Source organism: Dipodomys spectabilis, unplaced genomic scaffold (assembly GCF_019054845.1).
Source record: "Dipodomys spectabilis isolate Male_0828 unplaced genomic scaffold, ASM1905484v1 ptg000095l, whole genome shotgun sequence".
Classification (NCBI taxonomy): Eukaryota; Metazoa; Chordata; class Mammalia; order Rodentia; family Heteromyidae; genus Dipodomys; species Dipodomys spectabilis.
Genome location: NW_024870772.1, coordinates 28,342,170 through 28,364,721, shown reverse-complemented (window position 1 = coordinate 28,364,721; position 22,552 = coordinate 28,342,170). Strand labels below are relative to the sequence as shown.

Below are 22,552 nucleotides of genomic sequence, written 5' to 3'. Positions count from 1 at the left end.
CTTAGTCTGATGCTTTCACTCTTTGGCTGGCTGAATCTCTACCACCCGAGCCATGCCTCCAATACTTTATTGTGCTATTTGTCTATATACAACTGTTCTTGCATTTGAGTTTTTAAAGTTTTGGAATTTTTTAAAATCTCATGATTTTTAAACCGTGAATCAAGTAGTTATTTGTTTTGCTATTTGCAGATTTGTGAAACTTACCCCAGGGAACTTTATGTACCCTGGATAGCAAGCAAACCAATAATTGTTGGGAGTTCCAAGTTCCGGAGCAAGGGAAGATTCCCAGTTCTTTCCTACTATCATCAAGACAAAAAGGTAGGAACCTTTTGTTTGGAGTTTTGTAAAGAAATACACTGGCTTTTCACTTAGTTACATTTTTGAAGTTATAATATAAAACTACCCTGAAATAAAGGAAGGTTCATACTTTATATCTTCCTTATCATTCCTTTTCCTCTCAGTAGTGACTGGAAAATAATTGAATTAGTGAACAGATAAGTTTTTCTTTCTTTTCTCTTTGTAGTCTGTCTGTGGGAGAGCAGATAGTTTGACAACCAAGGGCATTGAAGGTTTCCATTTTATTAGAAAGCTCTTAAGATTGAAAGTTTTCAATGAAAGCAGTAGAAAGGAAGCATGTTCATACTGAGATACTATTAGTGGTATGTATGTGTATGTATGTTTGTATGTATGTGTTGTTGGGGATCAAATCTAGTTTTTTGTACATAATAAAAAAGTGTGCCACAATTGATCTACACCTCCAGGATTGGAGGTATAGGGATTACTCATTGCAATAAAACTTAGTCTTTTTAGCCTACTTACAATATAGGCTAAAAGCTATTGCATGCTAAATATTCCCTATGTACATATTCTTCATAGGGGGAGGTTCTGCTAATTACCTCTTACTTTTTTAAATTTTAAAAATTTTACAGGTTATTATTAAGTAGTTGTACAAAAGGATTATAATTCTATATGTTCAGTTATGAGTACAATGCTTTTTGGTCAATGTCACCTCTTCATTCATTCTTCCACATTTTCCCCCCTCTGATTTCTACCCTCAAGTTATATAGTTAAATTTTACATAATGTGCATTAAAGATAACGACTGCGGTGCTGGGTAATTGGCTCAGTGGTAGAGTGCTTGTCTTGGATGCATGAGGCCCTGGGTTCGATTCCTCAGCACCACATAAGCAGAAAAAGCCGGAAGTGGCACTGTGCCTCAAGTAGTAGAGCACTAACTAGCCTTGAGCTGAAGAGCTGAGGGACAGTGCCCAGGCCCAGAGTTCAGGCTCCACGACCAGCAAAAAAAAAAAGATAACGACTGCATTTGCACACCTCTCCTTCCTCCATTTCTGTACTCCCCTTTTTACTATATACCCCCAAAACATGTTTTGACTTCCTGGGATTCATTTTGATAAACAGTACATTAGTTGTTCAGAGGAGTTCTACCTCTAAGTATACCTTTTGTCAGTGTGTTTGTGTGTAAATGCATTGAGCCTTGTACATGTTGTTATTCATATTTATATTTTAGATCTAGCTTCCACATAGGATCTAAAACATGCAGCATTTATCTCAGGCTGGCTGGCTTAACATGATTTTTTTTTTTAGATTCATCCATTTCTCTACAAATGACATTCTTTCTAATCAAGTCTATGGTACATATGTACCACATTTATTATTTATTTCCTTCCTTCCTTCCTTTCGCCTCTCTCTTTTCCTCTCTCCCTTCCCTTCCCTTCCCTTCCCTTCCCTTCCCCTTTCCCTTTCCCTTTCCTTTCCCTTGTCCTGTCCTTTTCCCTGTCCTGTCCTGTCCTGTCCTCTTCTCTTCTCCTCCCCACCCCCACCTCTCGTTTTGAACCTCAGTCCTCAGATCTCATGCCTGAGTAAGATTACTGGCACGAGCCACTGGCACCGGGCCTTTTAAAAAAGTTGTTATTATCAAGGAGTTGTACAAAGGGGTTACAGTTTCATATGTCGAAGAATGAGTATGGTGCTTCTTGGACAATGCCATAGCTTCCTTTGGTTTCTTCCATTTTTCCCCTGCAGTCCCTGCCACAGGTTGAGTAGTGCATTTTTTGAATACAATGGCTGCATTTGTTCCTCCTTCCTCCCTCCATTCCCATGTCCTCCTTTTGCCCCCCCCCCCACCTCCAACAACAACAACTATGGAAAATAACAACAAAAAGCATGAAATTCATTTTGATATATAGTACTTTAGATGTTCAGAGAAGTTACACCTTTGGGTGACTTCTCCTTCCTTTAGTCAATTTATTTGTTTGTAAATGCTTAAAGCTCTTTGTGAATTATCATGTCCAGTTGTATTTTATATCTAGCTTTCTCATATGAGAGAAAACATAAACCATTTATCTCTTTGAGCTTGGCTTACCTCACATAACATGATTTGTTCTAGGTTCGTCCATTTCCTTCCAAATGGCATAATGTTCATTCTAATGGATAAGTAAAATCCCATTGTGTATAAGTACCACATTTTTTTTTGATTCACTCATCTCTTGTAGGGCATCTGGGTTGTTTCCATAACTTGGCTGTTGTTAATAGTGCAGCAGTGAACATGGATGTGAAAATGTCCTTATGGTATCCTGACTTGTAATACTCTGAGTAGTATTCAATATTGGAAATAGTCCCTTGGAATTACTGGGTAGGCTGGCTTCAAACCATGACCCTCAATCTCAGTAGCTAGGATTACAGGTGTGAGCCACTGACGTGGAGACTTTCACTTACGTTTTAGGGAGTACTGTGGCTTGAGTTCAGAGGCTTGTGTTGTTAAGCAGACACTGTACTGCTTGAGTCATATCTTTTCTTAGAAGATATTGGGAAAACTTAGGGAACCTCAAGGTATTGAAATAGAATTTAATGAAATCAGATTTCACACTTAATACCTTCTAGTGATCTTACTTTTAAATAGATGACATTTATTTCAAGCATTTTTGAGTCATATTTTAGAGATCTTTATATAATATGTTTTCTGTCTTTTTAAAATTAGGCTGCCATATGTCGATGCAGTCAGCCACTGTCAGGATTCAGTGCCCGGTGTCTGGAAGATGAACATTTGCTTCAAGCCATTAGTAAAGCCAACCCAGTCAATCGTTACATGTACGTTGTGGATACCAGGCCCAAAGTATGTATTTTAAATACATGCAGTCTGCTCATGTCATTATCTTTAATTGCTTTAATCCTGGTTTGAAATAAATGGAAGCTAATGATACAAAAGAAATTAGTCCTTTAAGGAATACCAACTTAGAAGACCAGTTCTCAATAATTCAGTGGCAAATTATGTTTTTTTGGTATATATTTATATAACTTTAAGAAAACTGAATTCAATATATATGTATTATATATGTGTGTATATATGTATATATATTCATGTACTACATATATAATTATATGTATGTATATGTGTGCATGTGCATGTACATGCACTGGTACTGAAGGCCAGAGTGCTGTCCTTTAGCTTTTTCACTTTACCACTTGAGCCATATCTCCATTTCCAGCCTTTTGGTGATTAATAGTCTCACAGACTTGCCTTCCTGGTTTGGCTTCGAACTGCAGTCCTCACCAGTGCCAAGACATATTGGAACTCCCCCCACCCCTACCCCGTCGTGGAGCCCAAACTCTGGGCACTGTCCCTCAGCTCTTCAGCTCAAGGCTAGCACTCTACCACTTGAGCCACAGCACCACTTCCAGATTTTTCTGCTTATGTGGTGCTAAGGAATCGAACCCAGGGCCTCATGCATGCAAGGCAAGCACTCTACTACTGAGCCACCTACCCAGCCCTGGGAACTCTTGGTAGTGTATAAACCTTATGTTATTGTGAAGAAATACTGTGTATTGTGAAAATTTTTAAATTATAATTTTAATGTCATTCTTAATGTGAAATACTTTGCTTTAAAATAATAAGATCTTAATAAGTAACAACAGTGAATTAACCTAGGAAACATTGAACAAGAGCATTAAAAATAATGACAGGAAATTGTTCTTCTATAAAACACCTATGGTATAAGGCTATAAATTTTTACCACTGGGACCAAGTCAGAATCCTTTTTAATTTTTATGAGCACAGTTAAGCAGCCAATACATGTAGGACCTGCAGTTAAAGTCATTAAAATCTAAAATGGTAATAGCTAACTTTGCTTTTAATTTTTATTATAGCATCGCATGCAGAGCTGGTGGGATACACAAAAGGACATTGGCAGAATTATAGTGAGGATTTCTTCAAAAATCTGGAATGATGAGAAAATAAGAGAAAGCGATGAGAAAAAGCGAGTGAGCAAAATAGAACACAATCAATTTTAGGCAGCTTGCAGAGGGAATTATAGTTGCTTTAGAGTCATTTTCATCATTAGATGAGATGACAGAGAAACAGAAGATGAGAGTCATTTGAAACAGTATGTAGGAAATAGTAACAATTAGAAATTGGTGATTTATCATCTCTTGTTTAAAAAAGACTTTTCCTACGAGTTAAGTGTTGGTGATGTCTTCTATAAGAAAAATTTTGCTGAGTGCTGGTGGCTCACGCCTGTAATCCTAGCTACTCAGGAGGCTGAGATCTGAGGATCAAGGTTCATAGCCAGCCCAGGCAGGAAAGTCTGTGAGACTAACTCCAATTAACCACCAGAAAACCAGAAGTGATATTGTGGCTCAATTGGTGGAGCGCTCACCTTGAACTGAAGAGCACAGGGACAGCGCCCAAGCCCAGATTCAAGCCCCATAACTAACAAAAAAAAAAGAAAAGAAAAAAAGAAAAATGTCATTCTACTCTGTATAACCTGGATTGATTAATTAATAGTTAATGTTAGATATAAGATGTGATTGTAATACAAAACTTTTTGAAAGGTGGTACTGAGTATTGAACTTAGAGCCTAGTGCTTGCTAGGCAGGTGTTTTACTACTTAAGCCATTCCACATGCCCTTTTTGCATTGATAACTCTTAAGGATGTTGCTTTATTACCAAGGCTGGCGGACTCTGATCTTCCTAGTTATTCCCCACATGGCTAGGGACAACAGGCATGCAACACTGCACCTAGCTATTGGTTTAGATGGAGTCTTGTGAACTTTTTTTCTTGTCCAGGCTGGCTTTTGAACCACAATCCCCCAATAACTGCCTCCCAAGTAGCTAGGGTTACAGGCTTGAGCTGCCACACTTAGCAATCTCAAACTTTTGGAAGATGAAGTCTGATTGTGATTTGTATGAATAATTGTCTTCTACATAGAAAATATATCTTTCTTTGCTTTTCTAAGCTATTGAGTAGTAATAATTAAGCACTCTTAATTTGCCTTAGTATCTTTAAAGGTGCTCAGTGAACTAGTAAGTCACTAGATATAACTTAACTATACTTGTTACAAACTTAGAGCCCCCATCTAGAGAATGAAAGGGTTTTCTCTTCTAGTTTTAGATTTTATTTTTATCCATGTTCATGAGATAACCCTCATAAATTGTTATAACATACTATATGAAATCGGAAACCACATTATGAAAAAAGTAAGCATACCAAATGCTCACAGAACCTCTCATAATATGGTCTAATAATGAATGCCATGGCAATCTATTTTCTCTAGAGACAAGTTCATTTTTTATCCATTTCTTAAAGGTATATCAGGCTAGTGAAGTATGTGCTTTTGTAAACAGTTGCATCGCCTTCAGTAATGTCTGACATGTGGACCTCAATCTATAGACATATCTCAGATGGGATTTGCAGGCCCCTTGGGATTTCAAGTCTTGTTCAGAAGTGAATCTCAGTTTGACTCTATAAATGAAAAGCTCTCCAACTCTACTTAACTCTTAAGTCATTTAAGATTGAGATGGACATATGGGAAACTGACGAAAAACATAGTTTTTTGAACTTGTGGATACTTCCTGTCTAGATTTTCCTTTACATAACAGCCATATCATTACTTTATTTGTATTTTGATAAGGTGACATTCTTGCCTATTTAAAAAAAACAGATAATATGTTCAGTTTTGATGAGTACCTTTAAGTTCTCTTCTTGCTAAAATGTGGCTTATGTAGTGATTTTATGACATTTTGGTAAGTTAATTTTAAAGATAAAAGTAATTTGATTCTCAATGTCTAACATTTTAAATTTTAGCTGAATGCAATAGCCAACAGAGCAGCTGGAAAAGGTTATGAAAATGAAGACAACTATTCTAATATTAGATTTCAGTTTGTTGGAATAGAAAATATTCATGTAATGAGATCCAGCCTTCAGAAATTGTTGGAAGGTATGATTATTGCTTTACTTTTTAGATATCTCTGTCCAATGGAAATACAATACAATACTTATCTCATATAATTTTATTTTTTTATTTTTTTTGGGTCCGGTCGTGGGGCCTGAACTCTGGGGCGTGGGCACTGTCCCTCAGCTCTTCAGCTCAAGGCTAGCAGTCTACCACTTGAGCCACAGCGCCACTTCCGGCTGTTTTTCTTTTTGCTTATGTGGTGCTGAGGAATCGAACCCAAGGCCTCTGGCATGCAAGGCAAGCACTTTACCACTGAGCCGCCTTCCCAGCCCTCTCATATAATTTTAAAATTTCCAGAAGCTGCATTAAAAAATAAGCATGTCAAATTGTTTATATAGTCTCTTACTATATTAAAATTTTAACATGTATTCAGTATAAAATATTGATATTGTACTTTTCATTGTCTTAGAACTCAGTTGTGTATTTTACATTTGTAATGCATCTCACTTTGACCTGGTCACATTGCAGCAGCTACATTTGGGTAGTATCTATTAATTAATACAATTCTAATGGCTTTATTAAAAAACTTGTTATTAAGAGATTCTTGAGTAATCATTACAATGGATATTTATGTTACTGTCACTTAAATATTAAGGTATCTTTCCAATTATGACTTAGAATTAAAAATTAAAAATATGAAATGTTAATTAAACATTTCTTACATTGCTTTAAACAGTATTAGAACTTTTTTAACACATAAGGAAGGACAGAAAAGTGTACCCAACAAATTGTTAAGATTCTAATAATAACATACTTCTTTTTTTATTGTGAAAATACTGTACAGAGGGGATAATAACATATTTTTTTTGTAAAAATTCTTGCATATTTATTTTATCCTTTCCTTTCTCAATTTTCTCACCTTGAAAGATCTATAAGACAAGTAGAAACTTTCTAGCCTCATTCTTTATTTTTTAATTTAATTTTTTATTATTATAAAGGTGATGCATAAAGGGTTTATAATTACATAAGTGAGGTAGAGAGTGTATTTCTTTTTGGACCGTATTATCCTCTTGTCTCATTCTTACTGAATTTTTTTTACCTCTATTTTTTTTTTTAGTGAATGGTACCAAAGGGCTCTCTGTCAATGATTTCTATTCTGGTTTGGAGAGCTCGGGATGGCTTCGCCATATCAAGGCTGTTATGGATGCTGCAATCTTCTTAGCCAAAGTAACTTTATCTCTCATACTTGATTTGGAGGCTTAAATTGGTTATGAAGGGGTGGATTTATCCTGTTGGGCATTGGTTTTTGACTCTGGGTCACTTGAATTTGAGCTTTAAAAACATGGGGCACTTACCCTAAATGCTTAAAATCCTCAAATTCTTTGAAACATTCTTGTCTATATCTGTTTTTTTTTCTTTTTCTTTTGAATTATGCTATAGTAACATTATTACTGCAGGTAGAGTACTTTAAAAAAATACAATGCTTGATAGATTTTCAAGTAAATAGATTTACTGATATGTGTAAAAGGCATTCTGTTTGAATCTAAGCATGTTATCTTTCTTTTCAGGCAATAGTGCTTGAAAATGCAAGTGTGTTGGTACATTGCTCAGACGGTTGGGATAGGACCTCCCAAGTCTGTTCCCTTGGTTCACTTTTATTGGACTCCTACTACAGGACAATTAAAGGATTCATGGTAAGGATGTATTGTTTTAGGCCAATAGTTCTTGGACAGGAGTGATTCTGTTCCCCCAGAGGACATTTGGCAATGTTTGGAGACACTAAAAGCAGTGGTACAGCTGGTAGAAGTGGTACAGCTGGTAGACAGTGGTAATAAGCATCATGTCATGCACAGGATGGCCCTATAACAAAGAATTATCTGGCCTAAAACGTCAGTACTGCTGAGGCTGAGATACCTTGAGTCATACTGGTTTCTGTATCTGTGGCAAAAATAAAGATTTAAAAGCCTTTCCTTTTTCCCACCTCTAAAATGTATCTATAGAAATACTCAGATTTTCTCATTTTTATCTATAAAAATAACATACTAACAAGAAGGCATAAATAAGAATACTTGAAAGCTATATTCTAGATGGAATTTTCTACTTAAAATACTTCCATTCATTAAGTATAATAACATGGTAGACATATTTTATTTGTGAAGCTTAAAATTCTTTTTGAACAGATTTTTTTCCATTGTGACGATAAAGCTCCAGCTGATGTTGTTTGTTTGATTTTTAATGTCTGATCAGGTTAACTTTTTTTTTTTTGTTTTTTTTTTTGTCGATTGTGGGGCCTGAACTCCGGGCCTGGGCACTGACCCTCAGCTCTTCAGCTCAAGACTAGCACTCTACCACTAGCACCACTTCCAGCTTTTTCTGCTTATGTGGTGCTGAGGAATTGAACCTATGGTCTCATGCACGCAAGGCAAGCACTCTACCACTGAGCCAACTTCCCAACCCAAGGTCAACTTTTTTTCAGGACATAAATGGGACATTTTTTTCCCTTAAAAAATTTTTTTTTGTCGGTCGTGAGGCTTGAACTCTGGGCCTGGGTGCTGTCCCTCAGCTCTTCAGCTCAAGGTGAGCGCTCTACCACTTGAGCTACAGCGCCACTTCCGGTTTTCTGGTGGTTTATTGGAGATAGGAGTCTCACGGTCTCTCCTGCCTGGGCTGGCTTTGAACCGCGATCCTCAGATCTCAGCCTCCTGAGTAGCTAGGATTACAGGCGTGAGCCACCAGCACCCGGCTTTCCCTTTAAAAATTTTTTTCATTATCAAAAATTTTCTGAAAATGTATTTGTTAATTGACTTGCTAATTTACCAGCTAACTTTCCTGGTAGCCGACTTTGGTTGTACAAGGGAGGATTTTATTGTGACACTTTTACATGTGTATATGGTATATTATGATCAACATCATCCCTCTATCACTTTCTTGCATCCCACTTTCCCTGCTTGAAACAGTTGCAGTATGTTTCATTGTTCTGTTTTCATACATGCATACAAACTACTTTTACCATATTCATCCTAGTTCAGCCTTTCTGTTTGCCCTCCCCACTCCTAAGGATGCCCCTATCAGCCTACTTTACTTTCTTGTCATTCATTGTTTTTAGTTTGCTCAGAATAATCTTCTCTGTTGCTTTCTTTTTTCCTACCCCAACCTCCTATTGGTCAAGATTCCTTATGCCATCTTTCACATATAGTTGCAGTGTATTTAGAAATTATTTAGCTTTCTTTTTTGAATTATTATTAATTGTTCAAAGAAGTTACAGTTCCACAACTCAGGTTATAAGTACAATGCTTCTTGATTAGTGTCACTCCTTCCCTTCCATCCTTCTTTTTCCCTTTCCCTTTTCTTTCCTCCTAAATAATCCCATAGTTACAATCATGTTCTCTGTGTGTATGTTTATAAGTACATATATATATATATACTTACATCTATTTATATATATTCATATATACATATATTTGTGGAAATGGCATTATAGATATTATATATACATGTCCACAAATATATGTCTTTTAGGTCTAGATTCTGCATATGAGCACAACCATACATGTTTGGCTTTTTGAGTATAGCTTATGATCAGATTAACTTTCAAATTTTGTTAATATATGGTGAATAAAAGATATTAGACACTTTTCCTAAGTATACAATAATTAAATACAGTGTTATGTTAAAGCTAGGGAAGATTTAAAATCCCCAGCCCTTTTTCAGCACTATTATTATTTTGTGCTGTTAACATGTTGAGTTTGGGACAGACTAAATGCAAATAAGAAAACAGCTAATATTGTTCAACTTTTGGAGTATAAGTTATGTTTTTCTTTTCATATATGGTTCCAGTTGTTTGCCAGGCATTGGAATAAAATCACAAAGCGGAGCGTTGATTGGCTCATATCTGTAATCCTAGCTACTCAGGAGGCTGAACTCTGAAGATTGTAGTTCATAAGCTAATGAGCTAGCCTGGGCAGGAAAGTTTATGAAACTCGTATCTCCAGTCAACTGTCAAAAAGCTGGAAGTGGAGCTGTGGACACACACACACACACACACACACACACACACACACACACACACACACACACACACACACACACACACACACACACACACACACACACACACACACACACACACACACACACACACTGTGGACACACACACACACACACACACACACACACACACACACACATTTCTAAAACTCTTGGTGCCCCCTATCTTCCCTGGCTGCTTCAGGGGTGAAATCCTTCACCAGAATCTGCTCTAGCCTCTGATTTGGGCCAGAACTTTTCTTCAATAGTTTTGCTTTGTATTTGTTTATGCTGGTACTGGTGCTTGAACTCAGGGCCTCTACCACTTGAGCTGTGCCTTCACTTCTGGCTTTTTTGGCTGATTAATTGATATTAAGAGTCTCTGGACTTTTCTGCCCAGATTGGCTTCAAACTCCAGTCCTCAGATCTCAGCTTCCTGAGTAGCTAGGATTACAGGTGTGAGCCATAGATGGCAAGTTAGTCCTATAAGCCTCTCTGACATAAAAGAAGGTTGATAGAAAAGCAGAATTTCCAGGTAAATTAATTAATCATGTATCAAACCTTTAGTGAGCACATACTGTGTGCCAGACACTATTCTGGATCTTGTGGACATAGAAAAGAAAGAAATGTGAAGGTGAAGGATGGCAAATATGATTGAAGTACTTCATGCATGTAGGAGAATAGAATAATGAAACCTGTTGAAATTGTTTTAACAAGTAGGGAGAGAAGGAAGGAGAGCAATGGAGGGCGTAAATATGATTAGGGTACCTTGTAAACAAATATGGATATGTCAGAATGAAACTTCCCTTGTAAAACTAATAGAAGCTAATGAAAGAAAATATAAAATACATATTTCAGTGAGTTTGATAAGTAGAGAAGCTTTGACAGAGGAAACATTTCATGTAGGAGGGTAGATACATAACATTTGGATTTGAATTTGTTTTCATTGGTCTTATTTATTTATGAATGAGACTGGATTTTGCTATGTAGCCCAGGTTGGCCTCAAATTTAAACTCCTCCTGCCTCAGCCTCCTCAGTGCAGGGATTATCACCATACCCAATGTTCGTTCTTTTTAATCACTTCAAGAAACATAATTCCAGAAAAAAAAGCTTCTGCAAGTAATGTACAAGTGATCCAAAAAGTTTAAAACTCTTCCTTCATCTCTACTCAGAGTCAACTCTTGTTAACATTTTAGTTTCTATTTCTTAGAGTAGGCTTCTTGTGTCATCTTTAATGTACAAAATTTTTAGTGTAATACTGCTTTATAGTGTGCACTCTTCAGTTAAGAATGTATAAATACAACTGAATTAGTCATGAAATTACTCTTTTTGTGTGTTTTTTTTCTTTTTCTACTGTTCTTTAGCCCTATCTCTAACTTGAGTTCTGGCTGTTTTTTTGTTTGTAGTTTTTGTTGTGTTCTGTTATAAATAGTTATAAAGTGAATTTTTACTTTTTCCTGTTAAGGTTTTAATAGAAAAAGATTGGATCTCATTTGGACATAAATTTTCAGAGAGGTGAGTGGCTATTAATATACTTAGAATCATTTTTTCCCTTGGGTTTTGAGGTAGAGTTTCATAGCCCACACTGACCCAGAACTCTGTGTAGGCCAGACTGACCTCACGCTTATGGTCATCCTACTTCAGCTTCCCCAGGGCTGAGATTACGAGTGTGTGTTGATAGTCCTGGCACCACTTAGGTTATATGTAAATTAGAGTACTGTAGTATTTCTGTGTTGGTGTGTGTGTGTGTGCATGTGTCCTGGAGCTTGAACTCAAGAGCCTAAGTGCTGTCCCTGAGCTGCTTTTTTCTCAAGGCTAGTGCTTTACCACTTGAGCCACAGCTATACTTCTGTTTTTTTGTTTTTTGGGTTTTTTTGGTAGGTTATTGGAGATAAAAGTCTAAACTTTTCCTGCCCAGTCCTCAGATCTCAGCCTCCTGAGTATCTAGGATTACAGGCATGAGCCACCAGTGCCCAGCTGTTTCTATCCTTTATGAATTTGCATGTGTAACAGGAGATGAAAGTGCTATACGAAGTCAGATTTGTTTTTTCATTTTTTTCAATTCTAATATGTTTGCTAATTTTTAGGGTTAGTTATTAACCAAAAATGGCTATAATTGTTTTGGCCTGTTCTGTAATATTTAGAAGGTAACAGCTTTGTTAAAATTGTGATTACAAAGCTGAATGCTGGTGGCTCTTGCCTGTAATCCTAACTGGTTCCATTCTAGCTCAGGCAGAAAAGTTACTACATCTCTAAACAGCAAAAAAATAGGACTGGGTGTATGGTTCAATTGATAGAGGGCTAGGTGAGCAAGGAAGCTGAACAAGTGGAAGGGCCTGAGTTCAACTCAGTATTGGTAAAATAAAAAAAAATTGTGATTACAAAATTCATAGATATGAATGACTTCAATAAAATGCTATTTTTGTGCTTATGTAACAGTGTTTTAGGATTATTTTATGTGTGTATCATATATATGTGCTGTGTACATAACTGTTATATTGGTGTGTACATTTATGATTCTTTAATACAGGATTTCTTTCCAAGACATTTCTAAATGCCTATGCTTTCCTGGGGTTTAGGTGTGGCCACTTGGACGGTGACCCAAAGGAAGCCTCACCAGTGTTTACTCAGTTCTTGGAATGTGTGTGGCATTTGACAGAACAGTTCCCACAAGCTTTTGAATTCAATGAAGAATTTCTTCTTCAGATTCATGAACATATTCATTCATGTCAATTTGGGAACTTCCTTGGAAATTGTCAGAAGGAAAGAGAGGAACTCAAGTAAGATGGTTTGATTTAAATAGATTTATTCCATTCATCTACTGGAGGCATCTGGATTGTTTACATATCTTAGCTATGATAAACATAGTTGTGCTGGTAGCTTTAATATGGCCTTGTTTGTGGTCATTTTGGTAAATGCCCAGAAATGGGATTGCTGTGTCATAGGGGAGCTCTATGTGGAGTTTTTTGAGGAACCTTCACATTGCTTTTCAAAGTGGTTGAACAAGTTTACATAAAACAATTGGAGATAAGTGTTTCAGGGGCTTTCCTGTCCTGGAAGACTTGGAACTATGATACTCAGATATGAGCTTCTTGAATAGCCAAGATGAGAGTCATGAGTCACCAAGGCCAGGTGACATTCCTTATTTTGATATTTTTTTTTAATTTTTATTTTTTTGTAAACACACTGTACAGAGGGGTTACAATTACATGGGCAGGTTAATGCGTACATTTCTTATCAAGCATTGCAGCCTCCTCCTTTGTTTACCCTTCACATCCCTTCCCAACCTCCCCCCCCTCCCCCCTACCCTACCCCCCCCCCCGCCTCCTCCCCCCCACACCAACATTGTAAAGCTCGTTTTCGACATGACAACTTGTACTTCTCATTGTTGCAACAGGTCCAGCTTTATCCTTAAATGACTTGTTTTTCCCCATCTCCTCTACAAGTTATACTGACATCAAATATAGTGAAAGCAGGGGTTATACTGTGGGGGAGGGACATACAAAAATGTGGTATATATACAAAATGGAATTCTATGCCTCCATCAGAAAGAATGACACTGCCCCATATGTTAGGAAATGGAAAGACTTGGAAAAAATTATATTAAGTGAAGTAAACCAGGCCCAAAGGAACATAGGTCCCATGGTTCCTCTTATTTGCAATAACTAGTATATATCTAGGACAAGCAGAAAAGGTCAAAAGCTATGTAATATGACCATATAAGATGATGCTTAGCAAAATGAATCCCAAGATAGACACACAAGAGGTTTTATAATCCCAAGATAGACACACAAGAGGTTTTATATTTTGTTGCTGTTGTTTTTAATGGACTTAAAATGTACTTTGTGATGTTTTTGTTTGTCTTCTTGTATGTTCTTCCCTCATGGCATAGTCCCTGTTTTCACTGTATTTGATTCTGGTGCTAATAAGGATACAGGTTGACCCATTGTAACAATGAGATGTATAAGACACTATCTTGAAAACGAACTTTACAACTTTAGGGTGGGGGAGGGAAAGGAAGAGAGGAGTCAGGGAGGTGGGGAAGGAAGGGATGGTAGGGGAAAAAACAAAGAAGGGGGTAATGTTCGATAGAAAATGTACTCATCACCTTACTCATGTAACTGTAACCCCTCTGTACAGTATCTTTACAAATATATATATATATATATTAAAATGAATGCTAACATAAAAAAACAAATAAATAGATTTATTTTTATTTTCTTCATAACAAGACCTACAACCATAAATGGTGGTTGTCTAAACAAAATGTCTTAACAGTATAAAATAGAACTGAACTTAATGGGTTTTATTGTATTTCTTTTTATTTATTTATTTGGGTCTGGTAGTGGGGCCTGAACTCTGGGCCTGGGCGCTGTCCCTCAGCTCTTCAGCTCAAGGCTAGTGCTCTACCAGTTGAGCCACAGCACCACTTCTGGCTTTTTTCTTTTTGCTTATGAGGTGCTGAGGAATCGAACCCAGGGCCTCATGCACGCAAGGCAAGCGCTCTAGCCACCTTCCCAGCCCTTGTCTTATTTCTGAATGTAAGGACCTTCCTAATGTCTCTTACCCTCACAGCAATAGAAAAGTATGTATAGCATAAGTGTTCAGGCTAGTAAGTCTTTCCAGACTCACACACCTATACAACAAGCTCCAAGAACAGAAACTGTTACTGTACCCTAGAAACTTCTGTGATGCTGATTTTCAATTTGAGTATGTATTTTAGAACAGACAAATCTTTACATTACCCTGCTTCCAAGAAAACACTGATCACTAGTTTTAAAGTGTGGTAGATTTTTTAAAGTGTTGGTTTGTGAGCAGGGTAGTGGAGCTTATGTCTATAATCATATCAACTCAGGAGGCTGAGATCTGAGAATCACAGTTCAAAGCAAGTCTGGGCAGGAAATTCTGTGAAATTCTTTTAATTTTCAACTAACCAGCAGATATGATTGTCAGACATCATTCATGTCTGGAAGTGGAGCTGTGGTTCAAGTGGTAGAGTACCAGCCTTGAGTGAAAAAGCCAAATGAGAGCAATGAGGCCCTGAGTTCAAGCCCAGTACCAGCACAAGAAGAGAGAAGAAAAAGCAAATGAATATTTCATAGTTTTCTTCCTCTAAGATGACACCTATTGGAATCATGGAAAAATGAGAAGATTGTCCACTTTGTCCCTCACAACCATTCTGCCTTTTACCCATGTTTTCTTTCTCTCCCTTTCCACTCCAGAGTGCTGGAATTACAGGTCTGAACCACTACTCCTGGTTTACTACACACTCAGATTTGCATTTTAACTGGCATTTAGAACCTTGCATCATGACCTAACTTCGTCTGTTTGTCTTGTTTGTATCCACTTAATTGTGTTCCTACCCTATGATACTTGACATTGTACCCTAGATAGGGGGTTAAGAAAATCAGACCAAATGGAGCTACAGTAATGTCTTAACCCATGTTTGTATGTGTAGTTATCTGCAATAGCTAGAACAAGGATCAACCTTTGCAATTGTGTGGCTTGAGAGGATCCTGTCAAGTGTATATGGTTTTGAGAGAAAAAAAAAGATCTACCTGTGTTATATTCAAGAAACATGGCATTCACCTTATTATGTGGTTATGAATAAAAAGCAAAACAAAACAAAAAAACACAATTCATAGACAGGAGATGAATCTGTGGATTGAAGAAAACCCTAAAACTTAATTCTACTTTGAAAGCAGTTTTCTAGTTTATAAAGATGAATACTTGCATCTCTGAACAAGATCTTTGTTTCTCTTATTAAGATTGAAGGAGAAGACTCACTCCCTGTGGCCATTTCTTTTGGATAACCAAAAGAAATACTTAAATCCTCTGTACAATTCCAAGTCTCAGAAATTTACAGTTCTGGAGCCAAATACAGTCTCTTTCAATTTTAAGTAAGTTGGCATCATTGCAGTTTTATATTTGATTTTTCTCAAACATAATTTAATGAATCTTTTAATTTTTAAAAGTTTTTTTAATCTTGAAAAATTTTAATGAATCTTTTAAATTATACGTAGTGTGTAGTGTGATTATTGAATACATATATACAATGTGTAATGACCAAAGGGTAGTTACCATTTCCAAGTCTTTAAATTAAAAAAAGTTTTTGATTATCATATAATTAAATGTATTTGTGAGATACATAGTGATATTTTAGTACTGTGACAGTATATAATGATCAAATCAGGGTAAATAATGTTTTTTTCTCCTTATCATTGTATTTGCAATCTTTGAGCTCTTCTCAGTTATTCATAAAATACACAGCAGGCTAGTGAACTGTAGACATTGGAAAACATTAAAATTTATTACTTCAGTCTAATTAGGTTTTAGTAAAGCTTCTTTTTTTGTGATAAAGGTTTTGGAGAAACATGTATCACCAGTTTGACCGAACATTGCATCCTAGGCAGTCTGTATTCAATATAATTCTGAATATGAATGAACAAAATAAACAATTAGAGGAAGACATTGAAGATCTAGAATCTGTAAGTATTCTGAAGTCTCTAATATAATTTTAATATTAGTTTAATTTACTATATTTTGGATTTCCATGACTACAAATGAATTTCAGTGACTTTAACATGTTTATTGACCATTTGGTATTCCCTTCCTGTGAATGGACTAATCAAACTTTTGTTCATTTGCTTTGCCTTTTGTCTTACTGGTTTGCAAGAGTTCGTAATATGCAGATAGCAATTCTCTGTTAGTGAATGTGTATTACAAACAACTGTCCAGCCTACTCTCTTCTACTTGATTCATGATATATTTTATACTGATTTTATGAAGTTTCATGTCAAATTTATCCTGGACAATTCTTTTTTTCCCTCTCTCCTCAGTCATGGGGCTTGAACTTAGGGATTTGGCACTGTCCATGAGCTCTTTTGCTCAAGGCTATTGCTCTATCACTTTCAGCCACAGCACCACTTCTGGTTTTCTGGTGATTACTTGGAAGTAAGAGTCTCTTGGATTTACTGCCCCAGCTAGCTTTGAACTGCGATCCTCAGGTCTCAGTGTCCTGAATTGCCAGGATTATAGGTAATAGCCACCAGAATCCAACTCTGGACACCTTTTTTACACTGAAGACGATGACTCTTGTCTGCCCCTTGGGCAGATGTCCCTTAGTGATCTTAGCTAACAACGTGGGCAAATTGTAAGAGTGTTCAAGAAAAGCAGGCCCTGAATATGGGTAACAAGAGAAGACTTTCCAGATTAGTACAAAGATTGGAACAGCATGATATCCTGCTACAGGATTCTTCTAAACACTATTCTAATAAAAAGAAAAAGAAAAATACTTCTTTTGTGTTCTAAGCAGCATATTCAGCTAGCAAGCCTTTGTAAACCCAGGTAGCAAGACCTGGAGCTAAGCTTGCAATTGCTATTAGTTGACACTTCTAGGAAAGTGTATCATGTTCATTTCTGTCTTTTAAATATTTACTTGCCAGACTTTTAGTGTAATACATTCCCTTTTCACATATGAAAGACTAGTGATGTTTTACAGTCATGTCTGGCCGGCTTGATTGATAAATATAAAAACAAAAGTTCTGGATTAGCATTTTAAATGATTCTCTTGTCATGTGCACTAGCCATTATGAAGTTTTTGAAATTTATTTTTGCATCATATGTAGAACATTTGAAAAGAGTACGTTTTATTTCACCTAGTTTAGACTGACCACATAATATCTATAGTTATATTTTCCCCAAATTTTTGTTTTAGAAAATCAAGCAACGAAAAAATAAGCAAACGGATGACATCATCCCTAAAGAATTGTTACATTCAGTTCATCCTGAATCACCTCCCCTCAAAACCTCCCTGTGTCTTAAAGAGCAGACTCTGCTGCCTGTGAGTGATGCACTTCGAACCATAGAGGGCAGCAGTCCCGCGGATAATCGCTACAGTGACTACGCCGAGGAGTTTTCCAAGTCAGAACCTACTGTGGTCAGCTTAGAGTATGGCGTGGCAAGAATGACTTGTTAGTCCTGCACTGACTATAGTGCAGGAGGCAGGTGATGGTGAAGATGGTCTCTGCAAATGGCCAAAGGGATTCAAGTAATAATGACCTTGGGGGTTAGCAGTAGGTAAATAATTGAAGACAGAATAATAACTGTCCTTGTTGTGAGAGAAAGAAGTCAGGTTTGATTACATCTCTTTAGCAAGGAGAATGACCATCAGTTCTGTAAGAAATGAGTGTTATTTGGCAAGTTTCCTCAAAACGCAATTTGCACAGTACACTAGATGACATTTCTGTGTTAATTATAGCCAAACATGAATAGCTTTCCTTAAGTATATTTTAACTTTTAGAAAGCAAACCAGACAAAATGATCCCTATCTAATTATTGTCATGGCATGTACTTCTAATTATGTGACTGTGTAACTGAATAGTGACATGTTTTGCCTTTTAGTGATGTGAATTTTGAAGTGCCACGAAAAATATTTCTAAAGAGGGCCTTAAAATAAATTCTCAGTGTATTCTTTACCCTTCAGTTTGAAAACCTACTAGAAGATATTTTGTTACTCTTCTGGGCAGCCTTATTTTGTGGGTGCAGAATTAACACTGTCATTACTTCAGGGGCCACACATTGCGTTCTCTGGCATCCACAGTTGCACAAGTTGTACATTTATTTAACCCCACTTCCAGATTCAAAGGAACGAAATGGAAGGTTTTGTTGGATTGTAATTGGCTTGATGGTTTATTTACAGCTTAGATTATTGACACATATAAGCACACTGATTTTTAAAATATAGATTACTGCATCCTATTGACTCATTTTGTGGTTGTCTTTAATCTTTTAATAATGGTGTAGGTATGAAGAGCTCTTAAGCTTTTTGTTCCTGAAACAGTGAATAGTACATACATGTATTTTTATTTAAATGCCCTTTATCTCCCAATATATTGGTAGTCTTCCCACATTGAGCTTTTGGTATGCCGAAAAACTTTTAAGTAAAAAGGGAAGTACAGATAGTTCCAATTTTGCTTAGTTGCATAAATCTTGAAGCAGTAATTTTTAAGTGGAACATTTTTGTTTCTTCTCTGTTAAATATAGAAGGAAAACTAAGGAGAGCCTAGTTAGTTTAACAAAAGCAGCTTGGGAAGGGTTTAATTTCACCTTGATATTTTCACACTCTTTACTAATCCATATCTTTATATTAACAGTAAAGAAGTCAATTGGCATTAGCAGTATTACCCAGCTAACTTTACAACTCAAGAGTTTGGGCATTGTGGCTGTACAATTCAAGAAACTCTGAAATCTGCTCAGATTGCTCAAGTGACTCTTTATTCCACCCATATCTGTTATAGTAGTTTTGACCATACCCAGCGTTTCCATATGAATGCAGCCAATGTTATATGTGACCTTCTCTAATTTGTTTATTTTTTCAGCTCATTTCTATAATACCTTATGTAATAAGGAAACAATTCTGCTTCTTAAACTGTAACAGAAATGTGCTATAAAATATAGTAAGCAAATAACAAATCTTATTTCCTAGAAAAGGAATAACCACAAAGGGAAGCTTTCGTGCCTTGGTTCTAGTCACATTGTGTTTTAGAATCTTCATGGCAGACTTCTTGTATTCAGCTCATCAGTTACCTTAATCTTCAACTTTAGACATATATTTATGTGTTTACATGCCCACACGTGGACTGAAAAATCAGCATCCTAAGTGACCTACAAGGTTTATGTTGGCAAAAAGCAATGTCTTATAAAATTGGATTTGTGTTCATTGTGTCTTGGAATGTATAGCATGTAAATTATTTCATGTATTATTTAAAAGCAATTAAATGTTCATGTTTCATTTCTAATGCTTTTCTTTTGGGGGGATCAATTAGTGGTGGTGGGTTTTTTCTCCCTGCCTGCAAATGATCATATGCATTACATTAACAGTGTAAGTTTTTAGCATTTCGTTTCTCTTAAGGATTGTTGATGATTGTTGATGAATAACTCCTGGTAGATAGAAAAATAATTCCTATATCCCATAGTAGTTTGTGGGCTAAAAGAATGAGAGGATGCAACCAACAGCCTCTTACTTGACTTACAATTAATGCTTCCTCTTAATGGAATACTGCGTCCACTGAGCCACATAGGTTCAGGATGAGCTTCTCTCTAAAGACAGGTCTGATGTCAAGATGGAGAGAAAAGGGACTGCTCAGAAGAAGGTAAATTGACTGTGAGGATTGGCACAAGTCAGCTGGGCATGAAGCAGGGTTGGGGAATGAAGGAGACCCACACATCCATCCCAGGAGACCACGCAGAAGCAGGCAGGCACAGGAGAAAGATTATTATAAGGTTTATTACAGGAGCCATATTTCCCCCATCTAGGTAGCAGGAAGGTCTGGGGCATAGGAAGTGAGGTAGATGGGAGTTCAGGTGGGTCTGGGCGGAGAGAGGGAGGGGCCAGCTCTATGGAGGGAACTCCAGAAATGGAAGGGGGCCCAGGTGTGGGTGGAGCTGAGGACCAAAGATGAGCATAATACTAACAGGGAATTTTGATTTTACAAATAGAAATGGAACTTTTCCTAGAGACATTCTATGTGGTGTGTAGGGAAGCCGAGCAGGAATGTGATGTCAGGCTAGCAAAAACTTACTTTTTGCAGGTCAGTTTTAGAATTTTGAAAGTATTCCAAGTTGGAAAATTTGGAGTAAATAAATACTAGTTGGGGGCTGGGAAGGTGGCTCAGTGGTAGAGCACTTGCCTTGCATGCATGAGGCCCTGGGTTTGATTTCTCAGCACCACATAAGAAAAAGAAAAAAGCCGGAAGTGGCACTGTGGCTCAAGTGGTAGAGCGCTAGCCTTGAGCTGAAGAGCTGAGGGACAGCACCCAGGCCCTGAGGTCAGGCCCCACAACCGGACCCAAAAATAAATTAAATAAATAAATAAATACTAGTTGTCTATATAACTAGAGAAGAGTAACAGACTTCACTTCCAGCTTTTTGTTGGTTAATTAGAGGTAAGAGTCTGGTGGACTTTTCTGCCCTGACTGGCTTAAAACCATAATCCTCAGATCTCAGCCTTCTTAGTAGTTTGGATTACAGGCATGAACCACGAATCCTGGTAAATTGTTCAGTATTTTTGAGGCACATAATGATATTGGTGCCAATACTTGTTTGTTAAATGATAAAAGCTATTTTATGAATATTAAATGAGTGACAATGTATTGGATGCTTGGAGGTAAGCCAGTAGTCTCCGTGCTTTTTTCCTGAAGGTTCCTCAATAACTGTTAGAATCACTTAGGACATAATATTAAAAATGTAGATTCTTGAGCCCAACTCCAAATCACAGGAATCTGAAATGTTGGAGTGGGCCCCACAGACCAGATTCTGCAGCTGATTTTTACGAACATTTAAGTATGAGATCCATTGTGAATGGTCAGTGCTGGGTAAAGTTGTTGCCTTTTATTTATTTTATCCTGCTTGAGTGTAGGCACAAAAAAGTCCTCACCACAGCCAGAGAAGGGTCATACAAAGCTTCCTTTTTGCCCAGTTACACGAATACTTAAGATATATATGAATGTCACTTATTGACCACTCAGACAAACATGGGGAGGTAGAAGCTCCAAATCTGAAGAGGACAGAGTTGAGGGAAACAGTGTGGCCTGAGGTGTGGGGACAAGGCAGGTCATCGGGGCCTGCACATGAGTAATCAAGTCCCATGGTTTTTCACAGGATGAATGTTCAAAAAATTGTATATTAATGTTCAAGGAGGGCCTCCGTCAGACACCTGTGTAGGTCAAGTGAAGAGTTGGTGGTTTCATCGGATTTGAAATACACCAAAGTGTGGCCCCCAAGTTCCTGAAAAACAAGTTAGGCCACCGTGTTTATCATGACCCACAAATCAGAGGTGCCATCATGACCCAAATGTCAGAAGGTCACACATTGCTTAGCTAAGTGATTCCAAAATGACTAAAGTAAAGGAGGCCAGTGAGCTTTCCCTATTTCATTAGGACTTCTTTTCTTTTTCTTTTTTGGTGCCAGTCCCGGGCCTTGAACTCAAGGACTCTGGGCACTGTCCTGGAGCTTTTATTGCTCAAGAATAGCACTCTACCACTTGAGCCACGACTCCACTTTACAACATTTCTAGTGGTTAATTGAAGATGTGAGATGAGAGTTTCCTGCCAGACTGGCTTTGAACCACCATCCTCAGACCTCTGCCTCCTGAGTACTTAGTAAGACAATCTTAAACTTTGGGGTTAAGCAAGACTGGTGTTAGGTCATCATGTTAGAAGGCCCAGGTGTGAGCTCAGGGAAAATCCATGATGGCTCCCAGATTTTTCATGGAGGAAACAGGGATGGGACTGCACTCCGCTGGGCGCTGCCCCCACCCCTGACATCCATCCAAT

At 37.3% G+C, this 22,552-nt stretch overlaps 1 protein-coding gene across 2 annotated transcripts in view; it reads left to right on the top strand.

Moving 5' to 3' along the window:
• Positions 1-20,010, top strand: part of Mtmr6 (myotubularin related protein 6) — a 39,607-nt gene extending 19,597 nt beyond the window's left edge. The window contains exons 5-15 of one of the 2 annotated variants that reach the window (XM_042685466.1): positions 190-318; positions 2,998-3,132; positions 4,164-4,277; positions 6,101-6,233; positions 7,309-7,418; positions 7,760-7,885; positions 11,683-11,732; positions 12,797-12,997; positions 15,986-16,117; positions 16,579-16,705; positions 17,935-20,010. In XM_042685466.1, coding sequence (XP_042541400.1) covers positions 190-318; positions 2,998-3,132; positions 4,164-4,277; positions 6,101-6,233; positions 7,309-7,418; positions 7,760-7,885; positions 11,683-11,732; positions 12,797-12,997; positions 15,986-16,117; positions 16,579-16,705; positions 17,935-18,195 — 1,518 coding nt within the window. In that variant the 3' untranslated portion in view covers positions 18,196-20,010. The remainder of the gene's footprint in view (positions 1-189; positions 319-2,997; positions 3,133-4,163; positions 4,278-6,100; positions 6,234-7,308; positions 7,419-7,759; positions 7,886-11,682; positions 11,733-12,796; positions 12,998-15,985; positions 16,118-16,578; positions 16,706-17,934) is intronic. The other variant, XM_042685465.1, reaches the window with a different exon arrangement.
• The last annotated feature ends 2,542 nt before the right edge of the window (positions 20,011-22,552 follow it).